Here is a 25,472-nt window from a genome sequence, read left to right as displayed (position 1 = left end):
ATGGCTCCCTCCTGTTGGACAATTAGATAGAGAAATAGAAATAGACAATGCTGTGTCATTGTAGTGCTGAATACCTGCACTGATACACATGACCTCCCTTTCAGAATCTTACTCCTACTTATAATCTTTTAGATTTTGATAGCGTATCCTCCAGTTTTAACCAAATAACAACTTTTTTGGGTGTAAACCTAGATGATTTAACTATCCAAGTTATTCATCACCACACCTGTCAGCAAAAAAAAATAATACAAATACAGATGGATGACATTATAAACGATTTCTCCTTCTGTTTTGCAGGAGTAATCCGCACGGCTGAGACGTTGGACCGTGAGGCCGTCCCACATTACTGGCTGTCGGTCTATGCCAAAGACCTTGGCACCATCCCTCTAGTGACCTGGACAGACATATTTGTGGAAGTCCTGGATATCAATGATAACCCTCCCCAGGTGTCCCAGCCAGTCTACTTTGGCTCCGTCCTGGAAAACATGCCTAAAGACAAGTCAGTGTTTCAGGTCACTGCTACTGACGTGGACAGCTCCTCTGTGGGGAAACTCACCTTCCAGCTGTCGGAGTCACCACAGACGTATTTCACCATCAACCCCAAGACAGGTAACTGACACATTTCACAAGGAAACACGGATCGATGTGATTATAAAGTGTTTTTATTTCTGCATCATTAGTCTAACGCCTTTGAGGAAATGCAGGCTGCTCTATTGTGTCCATATCATATCTGACTACCTACAACATCCATTCAGTTTCGTCAAATGTACATCTCATTTTTGCTATTTTTCTTGTTCATGTGTATCAAATATACATCTCAATATAACGTTTAACTAGCTGTAAAACATGGCGGCTTGTGGTTTCTCAAGTTGAATAGAAAATGGTAGATTATAACATGTGTCAGCAGTAATGTGCACATGCATCACACAGGGTGTGCCACATCACGTGAAGCCAGATCAAGGTTAAACTACACTTATTTTCTACCTGTAAATGTACAATTTAAAAACATTTTTTTTGTACAAATGATCCAGTCATGTCTGGGCTGGGAGGGCAGTGACTGTAAAAGATCAACTGCCGAACCAGAAAGTTAAACCCCACATCTCTGACAGATTCATCCTGCAGCTGAGTGTCTGTCACACAGCAACACAGCATGGGCCTTTGAAAACAGGGCAAATTGCAACCAGATTAGCTCTACGTGCAAGCTCCTACAAGTCTGTCCGTCCTCGACTTGTAATCTCTGCTGGGCTGTGTGTGTGTGTGTGTGTGTGTGTGTGTGTGTGTGTGTGTGTGTGTGTGTGTGTGTGTGTGTGTGTGTGTGTGTGTGTGTGTGTGTGTGTGTGTGTGTGTGTGTGTGTGTGTGTGTGTGTGTGTGTGTGTGTTTGTCTCCTTACCCCCAGGCTAACGCCAAAGGATTAAAGCTGAAAAGACACTCCATTAATGCCTTGGAAGACGTACAATAGATTAGATGTTTTATAGAAACACCCAGTGTAGTCAAGAGACAGGTTAGTTTCGCTAAGACTGCCTGGGAGTGGTCTGAGTGGGGAGGGGAAAACTAGCTGTTATTGGCAGAGAGGTTTACAGCTCTCTTTCTTATTAGTCTATTAACTAATTTACTAACTCCTCCCACTAAAACATGCAGAAATTTCAGGCAGTCTTTTCAAACAGCTCTAACACTAAAAGGGTATTATCATCATTTTTACAATTTCACAGTATTATTACAACCTCATAGTGTGTAAATATACACTGAGTGTACAAACATTAGGAACACCTGCTCTTTCCTTGACATAGACCGACCAGGTGAATCCAGGTGAAATCTATGATCCCTTATTGATGTCACTTGTTAAAATATTTAAGTGCCTTTGAACGGGGTATGGCAGTAGGTGCCAGGCACACTGGTTTGAGTGTGTCAAGAACTACAATGCTGCTGGGTTTTTCATGCTCAATAGTTTCCCATGTGTATCAAGAATGGTCCACCACCCAAAGGACATCCAGCCAACTTGACACAACTGTGGGAAGCATTGGAGTCTACATGGGCCAGCATCCCTGTGGAACGCTTTCGACACCTTGTAGACTCCATGCCCTGACGAATTGAGGCTGTTCTTAGGGCAAAAGGGGGTGCAATTCAATATTAGGAAGATGTACACTCAGTGTATATAAAACACAGGGAAATCAGGGTTTTGACTGCACTGGGTATTCAGATCCCTTGAATTTTTCCAAATGTTGTTACGTTACCGCCTTATTCTAAAATTGATTAAATCTTTTTTTCCCCCTCTTCAATCTACACACAATAACCCATAATGACAAAGCAAAAAACATTTTTTTTAGATTTTTTTGCTCTGTTCATCTATCCCTCGATCCTGACTAGTCTCTGTCCCTGTCGCTGAAAAACATCCCCACAGCATGATGCTGCCACCACCATGCTTCACCGTAGGGATGGTGACAGGTTTCCTCCAGACGTGACACTTAGCATTCAGGCTAAAGAGTTCAATCTTGGTTTCATCAGACCAGAGAATCTTGTTTCTCATGGTCTGAGAGTCTTTAGGTGTCTTTTGGCAAACTCCAAGCGGGCTGTCATGTGCCTTTTACTGAGGAGTGGCTTCCGTCTGGCCACTCTACCACAAAGGCCTGATTGGTGGAGTGCTGCAGAGATGGTTGTCCTTCTGGAAGGTTCTCCCATCTCCACAGAGGAACTCTGGAGCTCTGTGAGAGTGACCATCAGGTCCTTGGTTACCTCCATGACTTGGTTACCTCCGCCGATTGCTCAGTTTGCCCGGGCGGCCAGCTCTAGGAAGAGTCTTGGTGGTTCCAAACTTCTTCCATTTAAGAATGATGGGAGGCCACTGTGTTTTTGGGGACCTTCAATGCTGCAGAAATGTTTTGGTACCCTTCCCTAGGTCTGTGCCAAGACACAATCCTATCTCGGAGCGCTACGGACAATTCCTTCGACCTCATGGCTTGGTTTTTGCTCTGACATGCACTGTCAACAGTGGGACCTTATATAGACAGGTGTGCGCCTTTCCAAATCATGTCCAATCAATTGCATTTTCCACAGGTGGACTCCAGTCAAGTTTTAGAAACATCTCAAGGATGACCAATGGAAACAGGATGTCCCTGAGCTTAATTTCGAGTCTCATTGCAAAGGGTCTGAGTAATTATGTAAATACATTTTTATACATTTGCAAAAAATTCTAAAAACCATTTTTTTTACTTTGTCATTATTATTGTGTACAGTATTGTGTGTAGATTGATGAGAATTTTGTTACTGTAACATAACAACATTTTGAAAAAGTCAAGGAGTCTGAATACTTTCTGAATAAACTGTAGGTGAATAATACACTATCAATGAAGTGAAACCTCAGCTTCTATCACACAACAGCATGGTAGATTTATGGCTGCCTTGAGAGGATATGAGCTGTGCTCCTCATGTCTGAACAGGATACACATGACTCAGAGAAGTCTGACTAAGATCTTAATTCAGGAGTGTAGCAGCTAAGTACACAAGGTACAGTATCTGTAGAGATGTCCCAGTAGGAAGTCAGATAAGAACCAGTAATACATTTGAATACAAGCAGTATTAGCTGTATTACCAGCTGGAAGACACAGAAAAACCTAAACTAGAAAATACTAATAATTTGGAGGTGCTTTTATTTGTCCTGTTATTGTGTTTTCTGCATATCCCAACGCCCCCAGGGGGTGGGGTCACATCGTCAAGTACCCCAAGAGCAATTGGGTTAAGTGCCTTACTCAAGGGCACAGAGAAAGCTTTTCACCTTGTCTGCACTGGGACACAAACAAGGTTGCTGGTCTAACGCTCTAACCTCAAGGCTAGCTGCCACCCCAGAAGAAAACATATGGAGGTCAAGAGGCCTAGGAGAGAAGGGCAACTTCATTACAAAAACACAGACACAGGATGTAAACTAACAAGTCTGAGCTAAATGATAAAAGCAGCAGCACACTTTCTAACGTGTCTCACCTGTCTAAATAATGTCTCCACTAAAGACCCAGCAGGATTTGTTTTGAGCGTCGTAAAAGCTAAATGCACCTTAAATGATCATCTCCACTCACTTCAACCCCCCCCCCCCCCCCCGCACGCACGCACACACACACACACACGCACACACACACACACACACACACACACACACACACACACACACACACACACACACACACACACACACACACACACACACACACACACACACACACACACACACCCTTGCATGGTAGTCAGTCCCTGTGGTGTCACTTGGGGCAGTCAAGTGGTGAACTAAACTAACGTTTCTAAGGCATGTTTAGTCTGTAGGCCACTACTCTGATATCAACTCAGGCTGTGACACAGACAACCTCACCCAGATTTCAACACCGCTGAAAAAGGCCAAACCAGTCATGTAACCTGTTTTGTCAGGTTTTCTGATCTCATAGACCCTTTAATTTGTCATTATAATTGGTCTGTTAGAGGAACAGAAGCAGCGTGGCAGGAGAATTGGTCTGTTAAAGGAACAGAAGCAGCGTGGCAGGAGAATTGGTCTGTTAAAGGAACAGAAGCAGCGTGGCAGGATAATTGGTCTGTTAGAGGAACAGAAGCAGCGTGGCAGGAGAATTGGTCTGTTAGAGGAACAGAAGCAGCGTGGCAGGAGAATTGGTCTGTTAGAGGAACAGAAGCAGCGTGGCAGGAGAATTGGTCTGTTAGAGGAACAGAAGCAGCATGGCAGGAGAATTGGTCTGTTAAAGGAACAGAAGCAGCGTGGCAGGAGAATTGGTCTGTTAGAGGAACAGAAGCAGCGTGGCAGGAGAATTGGTCTGTTAGACGAACAGAAGCAGCGTGGCAGGAGAATTGGTCTGTTAAAGGAACAGAAGCAGCGTGGGAAATCTTTACCAAATGACAATACAGTAGTGGATAGTGTATCAGTGGATAGATTGGAAAAGGGGAAAGGGAAAAGGGGATACCTAGTCAGATTATAGCAGGTTGACGTTTATTGTCATAAGACTTGTCCTGGAGGCTGAGCGATTTCCCCTTAGGCCAGCTGTAAAGTCAAAATTCATGAAAACAAACATTTACTTTTTGGTCTTAATTTAAGGTTATCATTAGGTATTAGGGTTAGTGGTGTGGTTAAGGTTATGGTTAGGCATTAGGGTTAGTGGTGTGGTTAAGGTTATGGTTAGGCATTAGGGTTAGTGGTGTGGTTAAGGTTAAGGTTATGGTTAGGCATTAAGGTTAAAATCTGATTTTATAACTTTGTGGCCGTGCCAGCTCGTGACCACTCTGCATAGCTGCCTCCAGAACAACATTTATGATGAAAAATGTTAACCTGCTGGATTGTATTGGCTAAGTCCTGCAACACACATTAGAGTATTAAAATATCCACAGTCCTAAAATGTTGAGTATTTTATAAAAATAACAGGTTCTAGAAAGTTCTCAGAGGTTTGTTTGTTTAGACCGTAAAGCCACATGAGCACTGTTAGTAAAACAGTCGGTGTTGTGGGAAGACAGATGAGTTAACCAGCTGCATGGGGCTCAGACAGTGACAGGTGTGCTGGGTCATTCCACTAATTTGGTGCCTTTTGAGAAGTGTAAAAAAAACACATTTGATTTCAGCTGATTTTAACATTCTTAAATCATCCATAAATCCCTTTGTGACAGGGGGAATGGAAGCTTGTTGTGTGCAACAGGGAGTGGCAATTGAACGCAAGCTTCACAATATTCGTTTTTTTTTGTTAAAACATTTTTAACCTGTCTATTTATAGGGAACTTCTGTTCATTTTTATTGTTTATTTCACTTTTGTATTTTATCTACTTCACTTGATTTGGCAATGTTAACATATGTTTCCCGTGCCAATAAAGCCCCTTGAATTGAATTGAATTGAATTGAACAAGGTTGATGTGTTATGCTCCACCCGCTCACTTTTCCACCACAAAACATCAGAAAATGGACAAAAAGAGAAGAACCAGTTCACCTGCTTTTACTCTATGAATTTGAATAGGAAGAGTTTCAATCCATTTAAACAGCAGTTCAGTTCACATTTTTGTCATTTAGCAGACACTTTTATCCAGAGCAATTAGGGTTAAGTGGCTTGCTCAAGGGCACATCCGATTTTTCACCAAATCAGCTCTGCGATGTAAACCAGCAACCTTCTGGTTATTGGCCTAATGCTCTTAACCACTAGGCTACCTGCCACCCTATCAGGGTTGACCTCAAAAGGAGCGAAGGACATAAATGAATCACTTATCACATTAAATAAATAATGATCTCCAGAAATGACTTTGTCAAAGTAAAAAAATAACTAGGGCTTCACTATGATGGGGAAACTTCGAGAAATATTTCGATTAAATGTTATCAATTTAGCAAGCCTTTATTCATATAAAAATCAGATTTATTGAACTCTCCATGTGGTCTTTATGAAATGGCACTTCATTTAATATAACAGGCTTTTCAAATTCAAATTCAATAAAAAATACCAAAAATAATAAAAAATACCACTCATTTCGTGGAACGACCCAGCTACTGCTGTCCATGTGGGAAAGACTTCATATTGATTACCCTGTTCCTACATCCTCCTTCCCTCCCATCTTCCTTCTCTCCCTGTTTCCTTCTCCCTCTGTTTCCTTCTCTCCCTCTGTTACCTTCTCCCTGTTTCCTTCTCCCTCTGTTTCCTTCTCCCTCTGTTTCCTTCTCCCTCTGTTACCTTCTCCCCCTGTTTCCTTCTCCCTCTGTTTCCTTCTCTCTCTGTTTCCTTCTCCCTCTGTTTCCTTCTCCCTCTGTTTCCTTCTCCCTCTGTTTCCTTCTCCCTCTGTTTCCTTCTCCCTCTGTTACCTTCTCCCTCTGTTTCCTTCTCCCTCTGTTTCCTTCTCCCTGTTTCCTTCTCCCTGTTTCCTTCTCCCTCTGTTTCCTTCTCCCTCTGTTTCCTTCTCCCTGTTTCCTTCTCCCTCTGTTACCTTCTCCCTCTGTTTCCTTCTCCCTCTGTTTCCTTCTCCCTGTTTCCTTCTCCCTGTTTCCTTCTCCCTGTTTCCTTCTCCCTCTGTTACCTTCTCCCTCTGTTTCCTTCTCCCTGTTTCCTTCTCCCTCTGTTACCTTCTCCCTCTGTTACCTTCTCCCTCTGTTACCTTCTCCCTCTGTTACCTTCTCCCTCTGTTTCCTTCTCCCTCTGTTTCCTTCTCTCTCTCTGTTTCCGTCTCTCCCTGTTTCCCTCTCTCTCTGTTTCCTTTTCTCTGTTTCCTTCTCTCTCTCTGTTTCTTTCTGTCTCTGTTACCTTCTCCCTCTGTTTCCGTCTCTCTCTGTTTCCTTCTCTCTCTGTTTCCTTCCCTCGGTTTCCTTCTCTATGTTTCCTTCTCTCTCTCTGTTTCTTTCTGTCTCTGTTTCCTTCTCTCTCTCTGTTTTCTTAGGCGTCATCACCACTCTGACCTCTCTGGACCGGGAACAGAAGTCTGAGCACAGTATCGAGGTGAGAGACTGAGACACCTGCTTGTCATTAAACAACATGTGCATTTTTTATGAGATCGTTAAAAAGGCCTGAAATGAGAGCTTAAACTAGTCTATAAATTATCCATAACGTGTGTGGTCTTGATAAAGAACATTTCTCACAAAATATATGTGATTTATGATACATATTTTTTTTTCTTCTTTTAATTCTCAATCAAACCTCCATATCCTACTGTTAGACTAACTCGTCTTCACCCTCTTCTCCTCTCAGGTGATAGTGTCAGACAACGGAACCCCTGCTCTCCGCTCCACCTCTACAGTGATCATCCAGGTGCTGGATGAGAACGACAACAGACCCCAGTTCAACCACAAGCTCTTCCAGGTCTGCTTCTATTGGCTCTTTGTGGTTTCGGGTCAGCGTCCAAAATGGAACCCTATTTCCTACATAGGCTGTGTTTATACAGGCAGCCCAAATCTGATATTTTTTCCACTCCTTTGTCTTTTGTCCAATAACATCAGATCTTTTAACATCAGATATTTTTTTCAGAGCTGATCTAATTGGTCAAAATACCAATTAGTGAAAGCAGTGGCGGTTCTAGCTTGTATGGCTTCCAGGGCGAATCCCCCCTTCAGCGCCCCTCGCCCCCACAAAAAAAGCACCATTCTGCACTAACTGTAATTTTTATTCAGACGTTTGGAACAACACAAATAAATAATTATAACATTTAAAACTATATAATTATAAAAATATATACAAAAATAAGACTCACAAATATAAAAAAAGAAGTAACAAAGACAAATAGAAACAAATTTGTGTTGATTTAGCACTCGAGCATCAATACATCACCCATCACCCCACACTGTCAACCAAGAGTCAAGACTACATTACCCATCACCCAACTCTGTCAACCAAGAGTCAAGACTACATTACCCATCACCCAACACTGTCAATCAAGAGTCAAGACTACATTACCCATCACCCAACACTGTCAACCAAGAGTCAAGACTACATTACCCATCATCCAACTCTGTCAACCAAGATTCAAGACTACATTACCCATCCCCCAACACTGTCAACCAAGAGTCAAGACTAAACCAATTCACCTTGGTGGTGTGCTGACTGGTTTATATTATTTATATTATTCTTAACGATTTTGCCCAAACCAGAAAAAAATGCAACAGTATGTTTGTGAAACTACTGTATATATTTACAGTGTTGTGAATGAATTGTGGTTTATTTGGTAGCATTTCGTAGTGTGACTGATTTGACTAATTGCATTAGTACTGTACAAAGTTAGAGGTGCACTATTTGATAGATTATCCTGCTCCCCCTACCTCGGGCTTCCAGTGGGGAGACCTGAGGTCAACCTACCCCCGCCCCCCTCCCCATCTCGTACTTCTGAGTGGGAGCCCTTCCCAGGCAGTAGCCTGCCTAGCTCACCAACTAGAATCAGGGCGCCCACTCCAACAAGGTTAATTGACCCACAGTCCCACACGGTGACATGCTATCATTGACGTGACGTGTAAATGAACGAAAGAAAAACGATCGCACAAATGTCACCATTCCGATTTTTTTTTGTGGGGCGGCTGCCCATGTCACCTAAATCCCACTGAGTGAAAGTTAAAAAACATACACAGTACCAGTCAAAAGTTTGGACACACCTACTCATTAAAGAGTTTTTCTTTATTTGTACTATGTTCTACATTGTAGAAAAATAGTGAAGACATCAAAACTATGAAATAACACATATGGAATCATGTAGAAACCAAAAAAAGTGTTAATTAAACAAATCTAAATATATTTTAGATTTTAGATTCTTCAAAGTAGCCACCCTTTGCTTTGATGACATCTCTCAACAAGCTTCATAAGGAATGCTTTTCCAACAGTCTTGAAGGAGTTCCCACATATGCTGAGCACTTGTTGGCTGCTTTTCCTTCACTCTGTGATCCAACTCATCCCAAACCATCTCAGTTGGGTTGAGGTCAGTTGATTGTGGAGGCCAGGTCATCTGATGCAGCACTCCATCACTCTCCTTGTTCAAATAGCCCTTACACAGCCTGGAGGTGTGTTTTGGATAGTTGTCCTGTTGAAAAACAAATGATAGTCGCACTAAGCGCATTCAAGTGTGCCTTGAATTCTAAATAAATCCCTGACAGTGTCACCAGCAAAGCACCCCCACACCATCACACCTCCTCCTCCATGCTTCACGGTGGGAACCACACATGCGGAGATCATCCGTTCACCTACCCTGCGTCTCACAAAAAGATGGCGGTTGGAAATCTCAAATTTGGACTCATCAGACCAAAGGACAGATTTCCCCCGGTCTAATATCCATTGCTTGTGTTTCTTGGCCCAAGCAAGTCTTTTCTTATTATTGGTGTCCTTTAGTAGTAGTTTCTTTGCAGCAAATTGACCATGAAGGCCTGATTCACGCAGTCTCCTCTGAACAGTTGATGTTGAGATGTGTCTGCTACTTGAACTCTGTGAAGCATTTATTTGGGCAGCCATTTCTGAGGCTTGTAACTCTATTGAACTTATCCTCTGCAGCAGAGGTAACTCTGGGTCTTCCTTTCCTGTGGCGGTCCTCATGAGAGCCAGTTTCATCATAGTGCTTGATGGTTTTTATGACTGCACTTGAAGAAACTTTCAAAGTTCTTGAAATTTTCTGCATTGCCTGAACTTCATGTCTTAAAGTAATTCTGTATAATAACCCTACCTTGTCACAACACAACTGATTGGCTCAAATGCATTAAGAAGGAAAGAAATTCCACAAATTAACTTTTAACAAGGCACACTTGTTAATTGAATTTCATTCCAGGTGACTACGCATGAAGCTGGTTGAGAGAACGCCAACAGTGTGCAAAGCTGTCATCAAGGCACATTATTTAATATCAATTTTTATTTAACCTTTATTCAACTAGGCAAGTCAGTTAAGAACAAATTCTTATTTACAATGACGGCCTACCCCGGTCAAACCCAGACGACGCTGGGCAAATTGTGCCCCGCCCTATGGGACTCCCAATCACAGCTGGCCGGATGTGATGCAGCCTGGATTCAAACCAGGGACTGCAGTGACACCTCTTGCACTGAGATGCAGTCCCTTAGACCACAGCGCCACTCGGGACCCCAAAAGGGTGGCTACTTTGAAGAATCTCAAATATAAAATATATTTTGATTTAACACTTTTTTTGGTTACTACATTATTCCATTTCTGTTATTTCATCGTTTTGATGTCTTCACTATTATTCTACAATGTAGAAATAGTAAAAATAAATAAAAACCCTGGGATGAGTAGGTGTCAAGATCATGCATGGAGCCCCAGGCCGAGGGATATTGACAGTTCTTTTGTGTTTCTTCCATTTGCGAATAATCACACCAAATGTTGTCACCTTCTTACCAAGCTGCTTGGCGATAGTCTTGTAGCCCATTCCAGCCTTGTGTAGGTCTACAATCTTGTCCCTGACATCCTTGGAGAGCTCTTTGGTCTTGGCCATGGTGGAGAGTTTGGAATCTGATTGATTGATTGCTTCTGTGGACAGGTGTCTTTTTTACAGGTAACAAGCTGAGATTAGGAGCACTCCCTTTAAGAGTGTGCTCCTAATCTCAGCTCGTTACCTGTATAAAAGACACCTGGGAGCCAGAAATCTTTCTGATTGAGAGGGGGTCAAATACTTATTTCCCTCATTAAAATGCAAATAATTTTATAACATTTTTGACATGTGTTTTTCTGGATTTTTTTGTTGTTATTCTGTCTCTCACTGTTCAAATAAACCTACCATTAAAATTATAGACTGATCATTTCTTTGTCAGTGGGCAAACATACAAAATCAGCAGGGGATCAAATACTTTTTTCCCTCACTGTATATCTGAGTTGGACTGGCTGTTTAAACGCAGCCATTGTGCACTACTTTTGACTTGACCATATCTGGTTAAAATTAGTGCACTAATTAGGGAATAGGATGCCATTAAGCCCTACTTACTATTAAAGCTCTTTGTGTCAACTGCTAATGTAATAATGGGCTTTTATAAATAAATGTGACTGTTTAATTCATTGATTGGTTCCAGGTCAAACTACCTGAGCAACACAGGGGTCAGGGGGCGGAACCACAGGCGGAGGTGTGTCGGATGGTTGCCCAGGACGACGATGAAGGGCCTAATGCTGAGGTCACCTTCAGTCTCCAGGACAACCAGGACAAGAGGTTTGAGATCCATCCAGACACTGGGGTGGTGATGGCACGCGGGGACTTTACAGCAGGCAACTACAGCATCCTCACGGTACGTGGGCAGGATCATAATATAACCACATAGTTAACATGTTCCACAGATTCTTCTGCTTTTCACAACCACACGCAATGGTGGAGCACTCTTTAGGACACCTGCTGTCCCAAAACAAAAACAATCACATCTTCTTTCATGACTCTCGTTCACATGCAGAGTGTAAACTTGCATGTGAAGATGCACGTGAACACCATTGTGATGAACACCAACCCTGTCATGTTCTCATGTAGTGTGATGAGTAACACAAAGATCCACACCCCAGCGCAATAACATTAGCATTGTCCTCTCCATCCCATCCATTCCCTCTGTCAGATCAAAGCAGAGGACCATGGGAGCCCGGTGAGATCGTCGACAGTCCGCCTCGACGTAGAGTGGATCCCCAAGCCGACGCCCACCTCCGATCCGCTGACGTTTGACGAGCCACACTTGACCTTCACTGTCATGGAGACGGATCCTGTCACTCACATGGTGGGGATCATCGCCACGGAGACACAGAGGCTACTGTGGTACGACATCACAGGTGAGGACTTACATCGCTAACTCTGACGTCAAATCAAAGCAAATTATTTATTGGTCACACAGGGAAGTGACTTGATTCTAACCTGGTTAAGTCTCAAATCAAATCAAAACAAATTGGTCACATACACATGGTTAGCAGATGTTAATGCGAGTGTAGCGAAATGCTTGTGCTTCTAGTTCCGACCGTGCAGCAATATCTAACAAGTAATCTAACAATTTCACAACAACTACCTTATACACACAAGTGTAAAGGAATGAATAAGAATATGTACATATAAATATATGGATGAGTGTTGGCCGAGCGGCATAGGCAAGATGCAGTAGATGGTATAGAGTACAGTACATACATATGAGATGAGTAATGTAGGGTATGAAAACATTATATGAAGTGACATTGTTTAACGTGGCTAGTGATACATTACATCAAGATGGCAAGATGCAGTAGATGGTATAGCGTACAGTATATACATATGAGATGAGTAATGTAGGGTATGTAAACATTATATGAAGTGGCATTGTTTAAAGTGGCTAGTGATACATTACATCAAGATGCAGTAGATGGTATAGAGTACAGTATATACATATGAGATGAGTAATGTAGGGTATGTAAACATTATATAAAGTGGCATTGTTTAAAGTGACTAGATGTGTTTAAAGTGATGTGTGGAGATGTGCAGTATGTTGATGATATGGACCATGCATAAGTACAGCTAAGTGTTTTTTTTTTGTGTGTAGAATTACAGCCTATTTTATAGAAACTAACATCCAGGAAAATATGATCAGATGTGTATAATTTCATGTTTTTATTGCAGAAGTTATATTACTTGACACAATAAAAGCTTAGAGTAAAGTTACCGTAAACGTAGTTGTTTTATTAAACTGACCAAACGGAATGAGTCAAAATGATCTATCAACATTTCACACATTTTTGGAATGTACTTAAAGGCAAGTCAAAACGCGACCCATTGAAGATTGCGAATGGATTGTGAAGGAAAATAAATTATTATTGATGATGTAACAGCTGTCTTTGGAAGAAGAGGACCAAGGTGCAGCGTGGAATTTGTTCATCTTTTATTTTGGATGAAAAAGGCACTTCACAAAGAAAAACCAAACGACAGCCAAACAGTCCTGTCAGGAATCCTCACACACTAAACAGACATTAACTACCGTCATTTCCGGACTATTAAGCGCACCTGAATATAAGCCGCACCCACTGAATTTAAAATGTTTTTTTTATTTTGAACATAAATAAGCCGCACATGTCTATAAGCCGCAGGTGCCTACCGGTACATTGAAACAAATGAACTTTACACAGGCTTTAACGAAACACGGCTTGTAACAAAAATAAATAGGCTTTAACGAAACACGGCTTGTAACAAAAAAATTAAAAATTAGCAGTAAGCTTTAGTTGTCTTTTTGCACTGAGTCAATTCCTCACGCTGCTGTTTCCAACGTCTTATCATCGACTCATTAAGACCAAGCTCCCGTACAGCAGCTCCATTTCCTTTTCCAACAGCCAGATCAATCGCCTTCAACTTGAAAGCTGCATCATATGCATTTCTCCGTGTCTTTGCCATGAGGAGGGTGACAAAATGACTACCGTAATCAGAATGATGGGAAGTTTGAGAGCGCTCGATTTAATCTAAACAGTAAACAAAAAAGTTGTTTGACCTTAACCCGTTTGTCAATTTCATTGGTCTAATGAAAGCTTCATGCCGCCAAAAAACTGAGCACGTCACCAGAATGTGTTTTTTTGGAGAAAAGAAAATTGAAAGCGGGAAAAATCCATATATTAGCCGCGTCATTGTTTAAGCCGCGAGGTTCAAAGCCTGGGAAAAAAGTTGCTGCTTATAGTCCGGAATTTACGGTACCCACAAACCCCAAAGGAAAACAGGCTGCCTAAGTATGACTCCCAATCAGCGACAACGATGTACAGCTGTCCCTGATTGAGAGCCATACCAGGCCAAAACAAAGAAATACAAAGCATAGAAAAAAGGACATAGAATGCCCACCCAAATCACACCCTGACCAACCTAAATAGAGACATAAAAAAGGCTCTCTCAGGTCAGGGCGTGACAGATGATGAGAATCTGGCATGGAGTTGTGTTTTGCTGTGCGCTGTGTGTTTTGCTGTGAGCTGTGTGTTTTGCTGTGCTCTGTGTGTTTTGCTGTGCGCTGTGTGTTTTGCTGTGCTCTGTGTGTTTTGCTGTGCGCTGTGTTTTGCTGTGCGCTGTGTGTTTTGCTGTGCTCTGTGAGTTTTGCTGTGCGCTGTGTGTTTTGCTGTGCGCTGTGTGTTTTGCTGTGCGCTGTGTGTTTTTCTGTGCTCTGTGAGTTTTGCTGTGCTCTGTGAGTTTTGCTGTGCGCTGTGTGTTTTGCTGTGCGCTGTGTGTTTTGCTGTGAGCTGTGTGTTTTGCTGTGCTCTGTGTTTTGCTGTGCTCTGTGTGTTTTGCTGTGCGCTGTGTGTTTTGCTGTGCGCTGTGTGTTTTGCTGTGCGCTGTGTGTTTTGCTGTGCACCATGTAAACTATAATAGTAGATTGAGTTCATGACACTCTGCTGTTGAACAGAGCAGCAGGCCTGGTCTCGGTGTGGCAGATAAGACCTCAGCGAGGGGCAGGGGCCCAGTGTGTGTGTGTGTGTGTGTGTGTGTGTGTGTGTGTGTGCCCTACACCCCAGCACGAGGGGAACAAAGCCATATTTCCTCAGATGAAGGGCCAGGACACGACAGGATAGGTAGAGCCTAACTCTGATGGATGATCTGCCTCACGTGGCCACGTGGCAGAACATGTTGTTGACACTTTGCTAAAGTATTCATCTAGCTCTTTGACAATGAAATTAACTTGGATTAACTTGGAAAAAAGAAGGTTTGATCCCAAACACCAATTATGGTAGCACATTAAAATAAGACTATGGTATTAACATTTCTGCTGCATAGATATGTTTGTGAAAATATTCCCATGAAAGCAAGGCTTTGTTGTGGGACATAGAGTACCAGTCAAAAGTTTGGACACGGCTACTCATTCCAGGGTTTTTCATTACTTTTACTATTTTCCACATTGTAGAATACAGTGAGGGAAAAAAGATTTGATCCCCTGCTGATTTTGTACGTTTGCCCACTGACAAAGAAATGATCAGTCTGTAATTTTAATGGTAGGTTTATTTGAACAGTGAGAGACAGAATAACAACAAAAAAATCCTGAAAACGCATGTCAAAAATGTTATAAATTGATTTGCATTTTAATGAGGGAAATAAGTATTTGACCCCTCTGCAAAACATGACTTAGTACTTGGTGGCAAAACCCTTGTTGGCAATCACAGAGGTCAGACGTTTTTTGTAGTTGGCCACCAGGTTTGCACACATCTCAGGAGGGATTTTGTCCCACTCCTCTTTGCAGATCTTCTCCAAGTCATTATGGTTTCGAGGCTGACGTTTGGCAACTCAAACCTTCAGCTCCCTCCACAGATTTTCTATGGGATTAAGGTCTGGAGACTGGCTAGGCCACTCCAGGACCTTAACGTGCTTCTTCTTGAGCCACTCCTTTGTTGCCTTGGCCGTGTGTTTTGGGTCATTGTCATGCTGGAATACACATCCACGACCCATTTTCAATGCCTTGGCTGAGGGAAGGAGGTTCTCACCCAAGATTTGACGTTACATGGCCCCGTCCATCGTCCCTTTGATGCGGTGAAGTTGTTTCTGTCCCCTTAGCAGAAAAACACCCCCAAAGCATAATGTTTCCACCTCCATGTTTGACGGTGGGGATGGTGTTCTTGGGGTCATAGGCAGCATTCCTCCTCCTCCAAACAAGTTGAGTTGATGCCAAAGAGCTCCATTTTGGTCTCATCTGACCACAACACTTTCACCCAGTTGTCCTCTGAATCATTCAGATGATCATTGGAAAACTTCAGACGGGCATGTATATGTGCTTTCTTGAGCAGGGGGACCTTGCGGGCGCTGCAGGATTTCAGTCCTTCACGGTGTAGTGTGTTACCAATTGTTTTCTTGGTGACTATGGTCCCAGCTGCCTTGAGATCATTGACAAGATCCTCCCGTGTAGTTCTGGGCTGATTACTCACCCTTCTCATGATCATTGCAACTCTATGAGGTGAGATCTTGCATGGAGCCCCAGGCCGAGGGAGATTGACAGTTCTTTTGTGTTTCTTCCATTTGCGAATAATCGCACCAACTGTTGTCACCTTCTTACCAAGCTGCTTGGTGATGGTCTTGTAGCCCATTCCAGCCTTGTGTAGGTCTACAATCTTGTCCCTGACATCCTTGGAGAGCTCTTTGGTCTTGGCCATGGTGGAGAGTTTGGAATCTGATTGATTGATTGATTGCTTCTGTGGACAGGTGTCTTTTATACAGTTAACAAACTGAGATTAGGAGCACTCCCTTTAAGAGTGTGCTCCTAATCTCAGCTCGTTACCTGTATAAAAGACACCTGGGAGCCAGAAATCTTTCTGATTGAGAGGGGGTCAAATACTTATTTCCCTCATTAAAATGTAAATCAATTTATAACATTTTTGACATGCATGTTTCTGGATTTTTGTTGTTGTTATTCTGTCTCTCACTGTTCAAATAAACCTACCATTAAAATTATAGACTGATAATTTCTTTGTCAGTGGGCAAATGTACAAAATCAGCAGGGGATCAAATACTTTTTTCCCTCCCTGTAATAGTGAAGACATCAAAACGATGAAATAACACATATGGAATCATGTAGTAAGCAAAAAAGTGTTAAACAAATCAAAATATATTTTATATTTGAGATTCTTCAAAGTAGCCTCCCTTTGCCTTGATGACAGCTTTGCACACTCTTGGCATTCTCTCAACCAGCTTCATGAGGTAGTCACCTGGAATGCATTTCAATTAACAGGTCTGCCTTGTTGAAAGGTCATTTGTGGAATTTCTTTCCTTCTTAATGAGCCATTCAGTTGTGTTGTGACAAGGTAAGGGTGGTATACAGAATATATACTTATTTGGTAAAAGACCAAGTCCATATTATGACAAGAACAGCTCAAATAAGCAAAGAGAAATGGCAGTCCGTCATTACTTTAAGACGTGAAGATCAGTACATCCGGAAGTTTCTTCAAGTGCAGTCGCAAAAACCATCAAGCGCTATGATGAAACTGGCTCTCATGAGGACCGCCACAGGAAAGGAAGACCCAGAGTTACCTCTGCTGCAGAGGATAAGTTCATTAGAGTTAACTGCAGCCCAAATAAATGCTTCACAGAGTTCAAGTAACAGACACATCTCAACATCAACTGTTCAGAGGAGACTGCGTGAATCAGGAATTCATTGTCAAATTGCTGCAAAGAAACCACTACTAACGGACACCAATTAGATGAAAAGACTTGCTTTAGCCAAGAAACATGAGCAATGGACATTAGATCAGTTAAAATGTGAGATATTTGGTTCCAACCGCTGTGTCTTTGTGAGATGCAGAGTAGGTGAACCGATGATCTCCGCCTGTGTAGTTCCCACCGTGAAGCATGGAGGAGGAGGTGTGATGGTGTGGAGGTGCTTTGCTGGTGACACTGTCAGTGATTTATTTAGAATTCAAGGCACACTTAACCAACATGGCTACCACAGCATTCTGCAGCAATACGCCATCCCATCTGGTTTGAGCTTAGTGCAAAAATAAATAGTTTTTCAACAGGACAATTACCCAACACACCTCCAGGCTGTGTAAGGGCTATTTGACCAAGAAGGAGAGGGATGGGGTGCTGCATCAGATGAACTGGCCTCCACATTCACCCGACCTCAACGCAATTGTGATGGTTTGGGATGAGTTGGACCGCAGAGTGAACAAAAAGCAGCCAACAAGTGGTCAGCATATGTGGGAATTCCTTCAAGACTGTTGGAAAAGCATTCCAGGTGAAGCTGGTTGAGAGAATGCCAAGAGTGTGCAAAGCTGTCATCAAGGCAAAGGGTGGCTACTTTGAAGAATCTAAAATATATAAAGCACTGACAGTGTCACCAGCAAAGCACCCCCACACCATCACACCTCCTCCTCCATGCTTCATGGTGGGATTCACACATGTGGAGATCATCCGTTCACCTACTCTGCATCTCACAAAGACATGGTGGTTGAAACCAAAAATCTCAAATTTGGACTCATCAGACTTAAGGACAGATTTCCACCAGTCTATTGTCTTATGTCCATTGCTCGTGTTTCTTGGCCCAAGCAAGTCTCTTCTTATTATTGGTGTCCTTTAGTAGTGGTTTCATTGCAGAAATTCGACCATGAAGGCCTGATTCACAGAGTCTCCTCTGAACAGTTGATGTTGATATGTCTGTTACTGGAACTCTCTGAAGCATTTTTTTCTGCTGCAATCGGACGAACTTTGAAGAATCTCAAATAGAAAATATATTTTGTTTAACACTTTTTTGGTTACTACATGATTCCATATGTGTTATTTTATAGTTTTGATGTCTTCACTATTATTCTACAATGTATAAAATAGTAAAAAATAAAGAAAAACCCTTGAATGAGTCGGTGTGCCCAAAGTTTTGACTGGTACTGTACATCTCAGTGATTTTTATTATTACATTAACCGAACCATGGCACTTCAGATAGCGTCTTGAAAAGAACTTGCTGGCTAAATGCGTCATCCAATGCAATTCTAATGTGTTGACCTCAGCTTTTCAGCTTTTCATTTGACTTGATCTTTGACTGACAGCTGCTTTTCAACCTATTATCTATTTAAGCAATCTATGACTTCTCTTTCAAACCGTCTGGCAATATTTTTTTATCTGGGCATTGGATAATTTGGATGTTTGATTTTTCCGCAGGTTAGTGTTTTTCATCATGAATGTTGTTCTGGAGGCAGCTCTGCAGAGTGGTCACTAGCTGGCACAGCCGCAAAGTCAGAAAATCTGATTTTAAACCTGACCCTGACCTTAACCTTAACACTGCTAACCCTAATGCCTAACCCTAACCTTAACCTTAACCTTAACCACACTGCTAACCCTAATGCCTAACCCTAACCTTAACCTTAACCACACTGCTAACCCTAATGCCTAACCCTAACCTTAAATTAAGACAAAAAGCAAACAACCCACTGGGCACACACTGGTTGAAACAACATCGTTTCCACGTCATTTCAATGAAATTACGTTGAACCAATGTGGAATAGACGTTGAATTGACGTCTGTGCCCAGTGGGAAGATTCATGCCAATAAACATCAACCTGAGTTGTTTTTTTCAAATGTTGCAAAAGCACCAACTAGATATCTAAACATATGATTCATTATTCAATAATGCTCAACATTTTGTGGGAGAAGTGACATTTTTAAAATGCCCTATTTTCATGTAGCCCCACCAAGGGAAATTAAAAGGCAAAGCTTGTTTAAAATGGAGTCATGTGAGCCTTGAAAAGGTGCAGATATTTCTTAATAAACACCATCTGGCTGAACAAGCATGAGCTTTACCCCTACTGTTCCCGGCGTCTGTTCAAAGTGTGTCTCTGCCAAATGCTTCCCCTTAAACAATTGTGTTATACTTATTCTGGTACACTTGGACACGGGGGGGGGGGGGGGGGGACCCTTTTCTGCAACCTTGTTTTCTGTCATTAATACATACATGGCTGAACATGCGAGGATGACGGTGGTTCCTTGGACCCATACTGGCAGATTGTTTGCTTTTTGCTCTCAGTAAAAGGAGGCGTAGTATGCACAGGGAGTAATGCTTCTTAACTGTTGAGGGTGCAATACAGTACGTGTGTTTGTGGCCTATGTTCAATGAGGGGAGGGCCTCTTAGCTCATCTTCCGTATTCACACGCACTCATTCGGGGGCGATGGCCATCATTCAAAGTGGTGAAATAGTAGTTTTGGGATGTTTTGTTGGTGTTCTTGTCTTTCCAACTGTCCTGACTGGGCAAACTCCATTTCCAGTGGACGCTCCAAACAGCTGCCCACACGTCCATCTGTAGAAAGAATGATCCTCCAATCACAGCCAAGTCATTATGGTTCTGGATGACACACCTGTGTGTCACAACTGCCGTATGGGCTCTCACTCACTCCTCCCATAAGGCCATTGGGACCAGTCTCAGTGACAGACACATACAAAGCCAAACATCCCGAGGGGTTCTGGGCAGGCTTCCATTGAGGCCTTTCAACGGTCAAAATGTAGAACTGTCAAACTTCAAACTGTCCTTGCATGAGGAGATTTAATGATATTGATTTATTTATACCATCTCCTATCTGTTGTGTTGTTCCCAGGGGGCGATGAGGAGCGGGACTTTGACATTGAGAGGAACACAGGCAGCATGGTGATCGCCAGGCCTCTGGATGCAGGGAGGAAGTCCAACTATAATCTGACTGTACAGGTTACAGACGGGCATCAGGTCACAACCACACAGGTGATACACATATGAAATACATAGTAAATTAGTAGTTATGGTAAAACTTTTGATTAAGTTGCTCTTCCTGTCTGTCTGTTTGTTTCCTAGGCATATATCCATGTGCTGGACATGAACAAGCATCGACCCATGTTCACGAAGTCCATCTACGAGGTCAGAGTACCGGAAGACACCTCTCCACGGAAGGACATCCTCCACATCTCTGCTCAGGACCGAGACAGCAACAGCAAACTCATCTACTCGCTCCACAGCAGCGTCCATCCAGACAGCCTGAAGAACTTCCATCTGGACCCTAAGAGTGGTGTTCTGGTCATGACTGAGCAGCTGGACCGTGAGAAGCTTTCTGTGCACACGCTCATTGTGATGGTAATGTTGTTGATGTTTTTAGTGATGTCTCCTTCATCTCCCTTACCATTTGAAAACATGGAGGATCTAAAGTACAGCGTATCTATCATAACCGTTTTATAAAGTACTCTCTGTCAGATTATAGCAATCATTTCTGGTTATCTAGAAGTTTGAATTTGGATTAAGTTAACTTCCCCCACTGTCCTGCTCTCACCATCTCCTTTTACTCCGTAGGTTCGAGATCAGAAGATCCCAGTGAAAAGAAACTTTGTGAAGGCAGTGGTTTATGTGGAGGACTGCAACGACCACTCTCCTGCCTTCATGGCAGCTGGCTATGAGGGCACTATCACCGATCTGGCTGCGGCTGGGACAGAGGTGCATCGTGTCAAGGCTCTGGATAAGGACATGGGGAGCAACGCTCAGATTATCTACTCCCTTCACTCAGGTACTACCCAGATCAGAGATTATGGGGGGTAGATTACGATGGATTTGAATTGTGAATGTTCTTCAAGCATGATAATCTGTTTTCAGCTTTCTTTAAAAGAGTGCTATAGAAGTATATTCTATTCTAAAATCATTATTTGAGATAGATTTGTACTTTACTCTCACATATAGACAAATGCGTTGACAATTTAAAACATTATATACACCAAAAATATGTTTGTAAAATAATTAGTTCATTTTTATTTGGTCATTGTCCATCTTTCCAGGGAATGTCGACAACACGTTTGACATTGATGGCGAGCTGGGGAGTATCATTATCACCAAATCTCTGGACAGCCTACCCCAGGAGCAGTTCCATCTGACAGTGAAGGCCACAGACCAGGGTTTCCCCCAGCACAGCGACCTGTGTTCTGTCTACATCACTGTCCTGCTCTCAGACAGAACCCCTCCCAGGTTAATATGTATATAACGTAGCATTATGTTGTTTGATCATTCTTAAATGTTTTCATTTGTAAATTGTGTCAAATAATTCAACGTCAGCTACTATTGATATTATGTACTGCTTTCCTAATTGCTAATAAAAAACATTCTCTCTTCTCTCTCCCAGGTTCCCCTCTGATGAGTACTTCTCGGAAGTCAGTGAAGACAGTCCTCTGGGAACTCCCGTGATCACTGTCTCTGCAGCCAGCCCATCCGCAGTCCACTACAGCATCAAAGATGGAGACCCTAACGGAACGTTCCACATCAATGCAGAGTCCGGAGTTCTCTCTGTCCAAATGAGCCTCAACTTCGAGGAGTGTTTCTCATACAGACTCAAAGTGCGTGCCAGCACCTCGGCAGGAGCCTGGTCAGATACGGTTGTTTACGTCTATGTGATAGATGAGAATGATAACCCACCGGTGTTCCTCCAGGAGAAATTCCATGGCCAGATTAGTGAGTCTGCTCACATAAACAGCATGGTGATGGGGGAGAGCAACACACCTCTGGTAATACGAGCCTCTGATGCTGACAGGGACTCTAACTCTCTCCTAGTCTTCCAAATCCTGGAACCAGAAGCGATGAAAGTCTTCAAGATAGATCCAAACATGGGTACACTCTCTGTGATATCGGAGGTGGACTTTGAAGAAACACCTGAGTTTAGCTTCAGCATTCAGGTACGGGACTCAGGGGAACCGTCGCTGTACGCAGCAGAGCCAGCCAGAGTCACAATCCGTGTCCTGGATTTAAATGACTGTTCCCCCAAATTTGCTAGGCCGGTATACGAGTCGTCCATCGTCTTCCCTCCAGTCAGAGAGATGGAAGTTGTACGGGTCACGGCACAAGATGCAGATTCAGTTGTCTCGTACAGCATCACAGAGGGCAACCTTCAAGATGCTTTTCTCATTCATCCTTCCACTGGTACTATCTCTGTAAACAATGTTTCAGAGTTTAAATCATTTTACCAGCTGCTGGTCAAAGCCTCTGACGGCCTGTACAAAGACCTTGCCACAGTTAAGATAAACGTCACCAACATAACAGCAGGCGGACATCTTAAATTTGAGCAGGAATTGTATGCAGCCACCATTGAGGAGAACTCGATGACGGTCAAAATGTTAGCTGTGTTGAGAGCTTCAGGTAGTTACTTGAACGAGCCTCTGATTTACTCTGTGTTGAACCCAATGGGACGGTTTGCTATAGTCCCAACATCAGGGGTGCTTGAGACCACCGGCGTCCCCTTCGACAGAGAGGAGCAGGATGTCTATGACATAGTGGTGGAGGTGAGAGACATGAGGAGTCCCCCTCATTGGGCAATAACCCACGTCAACGTTTACATAGTTGACATCAATGACAATCCACCAAGGTTCTTGAACCTGCCTCACTCCATGATGATCTCTGAAGACACGGACCCAGGAGATGTAATCTTTCAAGTCATGGCGTCCGACAGTGATCTTGGAGAAAATGGCTCTATTATGTACTTGTTGGAGGAGGATTTTGATCTCTTTAGGATAGACCCTTATGTTGGTGACGTGTCTCTTCAGCGGCCTATAGACTTTGAAGCTACCAATAAATATGCCCTGACTGTCCTGGCCACAGATGAGGGCTCGCCCAGTTGGACCACTTCAGCAGAGCTGAGTATCACGGTGAGAAATCACACCAACCCCATTTTTCAGACTTTGCTCTATCTTCTGAAAGTCCCTGAAAACATATCTCCCTTCACCACCATCTTGCATGTACAAGCAAGAAACCCTGAGGGATACCGGCTTATTTACAATCTGGAAGAGAAGAATGCCTCAAAAAACTTTCACATAGAATTTAAAACAGGAGTGTTGAGTGTCACTGATTCATTGGACTATGAGAGCCAGACAATGCATCTATTGACGGTACGAGCCACTGACTCTGTGACAGGCTCCTTTTCAGAGGCCGTTGTCGAAATAGAAGTTGAAGATGTTAACGATAACGCTCCAGTCTTCTCCAAGCTGACTGACACAGTGGATATACCTGAAGGATTACCCATAGGAACGTCTGTATTACAGATATCAGCCACAGATAGAGACTCAGGCAGAAATAAAGACTTAACCTTCCATATTTTGGGGACGGGGGAAAATGAAACAGACTTCTTTAAAATAGACCCACAGAGTGGTCTAATTGTTACAAGACAGGTGTTGGACTATGAGAAGACAAAACACTTCCAGTTAAAGATCAAAGCCATAGATAATGGCACGAACCCGTTGAGCAGCGATGCCTATGTCATTGTTAACGTAACCGATGTCAACGATAACCCTCCAAACTTCTCCAAGACCCACTATCAGGCAACACTGGATGAATTGGCCAAATGTGGCCACATCGTCATAAAAATCCAAGCTTCGGACCCCGACACCAGAGACTTGAACAATCTACAGTATAAGATCCTCTCAGGTAATGAGGGACGATACTTCGCCATCAACGAATCCTCCGGGATGATCTCCTTTTCTAACGTCTGCAAGAGAAATGTGGACCCATTCTACAACCTCACCGTGGCTGTGTCAGATGGAGTTTTCCAGAACACAGCCCCTGTGAACATTGATATGATGAACACTAATAAACACAGTCCCTATTTTAACAAAAACATTTACGAGGCGGAACTAGCTGAGAACGCTGAGGCTGGAACACGCGTGATTCGCCTGGCCGCCATAGATCCTGACGATGGACCTTACGGCAGTGTGGACTACACCATCATCAACAAACTGGCAGATGACAAATTCTCCATAGACAAGAATGGACAGATCGTAACATCTCAACCTTTAGATCGAGAGAACCCATCTCAAAGAGTGATCGCCATCAAGGTGATGGCTAAAGATGGAGGAGGGAAAGTAGCGTTCTGCACTGTGAAGATTATCCTGACAGATGAAAATGATAATGCCCCTCAGTTCAAAGCATCAGAGTATCAGGTCTCAATCCAGTCTACTGTAAACAAAGGTTCTCCCGTGATTCAGATAATGGCATACGATGCAGACGACGGTAAAAATGCTGACGTCACCTACACCGTGGACGAAGCAGAGGAAGTGACCCAGGACATCATCGAGATCAACCCCTTCACTGGCATAGTCAGCGTCAAAGAGAGCCTGATAGGTCAAGAGAACAAGATATTAAACTTCAAAGTCAAGGCTCGGGACGGCGGATTACCGTTCTACAACTCCACGGTTCCGGTGCAGGTGAAAGTAGTACCACCTGAGGTCCCTCTTCCGAAGTTCTCCGAGCCACTGTACACCTTCTCCGCAGCCGAGGACATCTCCATCGGAACAGAGATCGGGACGATCAAGGCTGACTCTGACATGCCAGTCATCTACAGACTGGTCAACGGCAACACTGTGGAGAGTAACAGAGACAGAGTGTTTGCTCTGGATAAAGAGAGTGGTACTCTACTCGTCCAGAAGAGCATTGACCACGAGAAGACCAAGTGGTATCAGATAGATGTTATTGCTCAAGGCAACCACAACGGGACCGACGTAGCCTCGCTGGTGTCGGTCAGCATCCAGGTCCAGGATGTGAATGACAATGTGCCGGTGTTCGAGGCCAACCCTTACAAGGCCTTCGTGGCTGAGAACATGCCACCAGGAACCACCGTCATCCAGGTATGTTTTTTC

General features: G+C 43.1%; 1 protein-coding gene across 1 annotated transcript in view; it reads left to right on the top strand.

Moving 5' to 3' along the window:
* The window catches only part of LOC106604189 (protocadherin Fat 2), a 77,954-nt gene that overhangs the window by 13,251 nt on the left and 39,231 nt on the right, over positions 1-25,472 (top strand). Inside the window, exons 3-12 of the mRNA XM_014198621.3 lie at positions 298-609; positions 7,385-7,443; positions 7,693-7,803; positions 11,488-11,697; positions 12,013-12,220; positions 20,441-20,580; positions 20,671-20,946; positions 21,160-21,370; positions 21,636-21,822; positions 21,977-25,460. Of these exons, the coding sequence (XP_014054096.3) occupies positions 298-609; positions 7,385-7,443; positions 7,693-7,803; positions 11,488-11,697; positions 12,013-12,220; positions 20,441-20,580; positions 20,671-20,946; positions 21,160-21,370; positions 21,636-21,822; positions 21,977-25,460 (5,198 nt within the window). The remainder of the gene's footprint in view (positions 1-297; positions 610-7,384; positions 7,444-7,692; positions 7,804-11,487; positions 11,698-12,012; positions 12,221-20,440; positions 20,581-20,670; positions 20,947-21,159; positions 21,371-21,635; positions 21,823-21,976; positions 25,461-25,472) is intronic.

The sequence above is a fragment of the Salmo salar genome, chromosome 05, assembly GCF_965601325.2.
Source record: "Salmo salar chromosome 05, fSalSal1, whole genome shotgun sequence".
Taxonomy (NCBI): Eukaryota; Metazoa; Chordata; class Actinopteri; order Salmoniformes; family Salmonidae; genus Salmo; species Salmo salar.
This window is presented reverse-complemented; position numbering and strand designations above follow the sequence as displayed.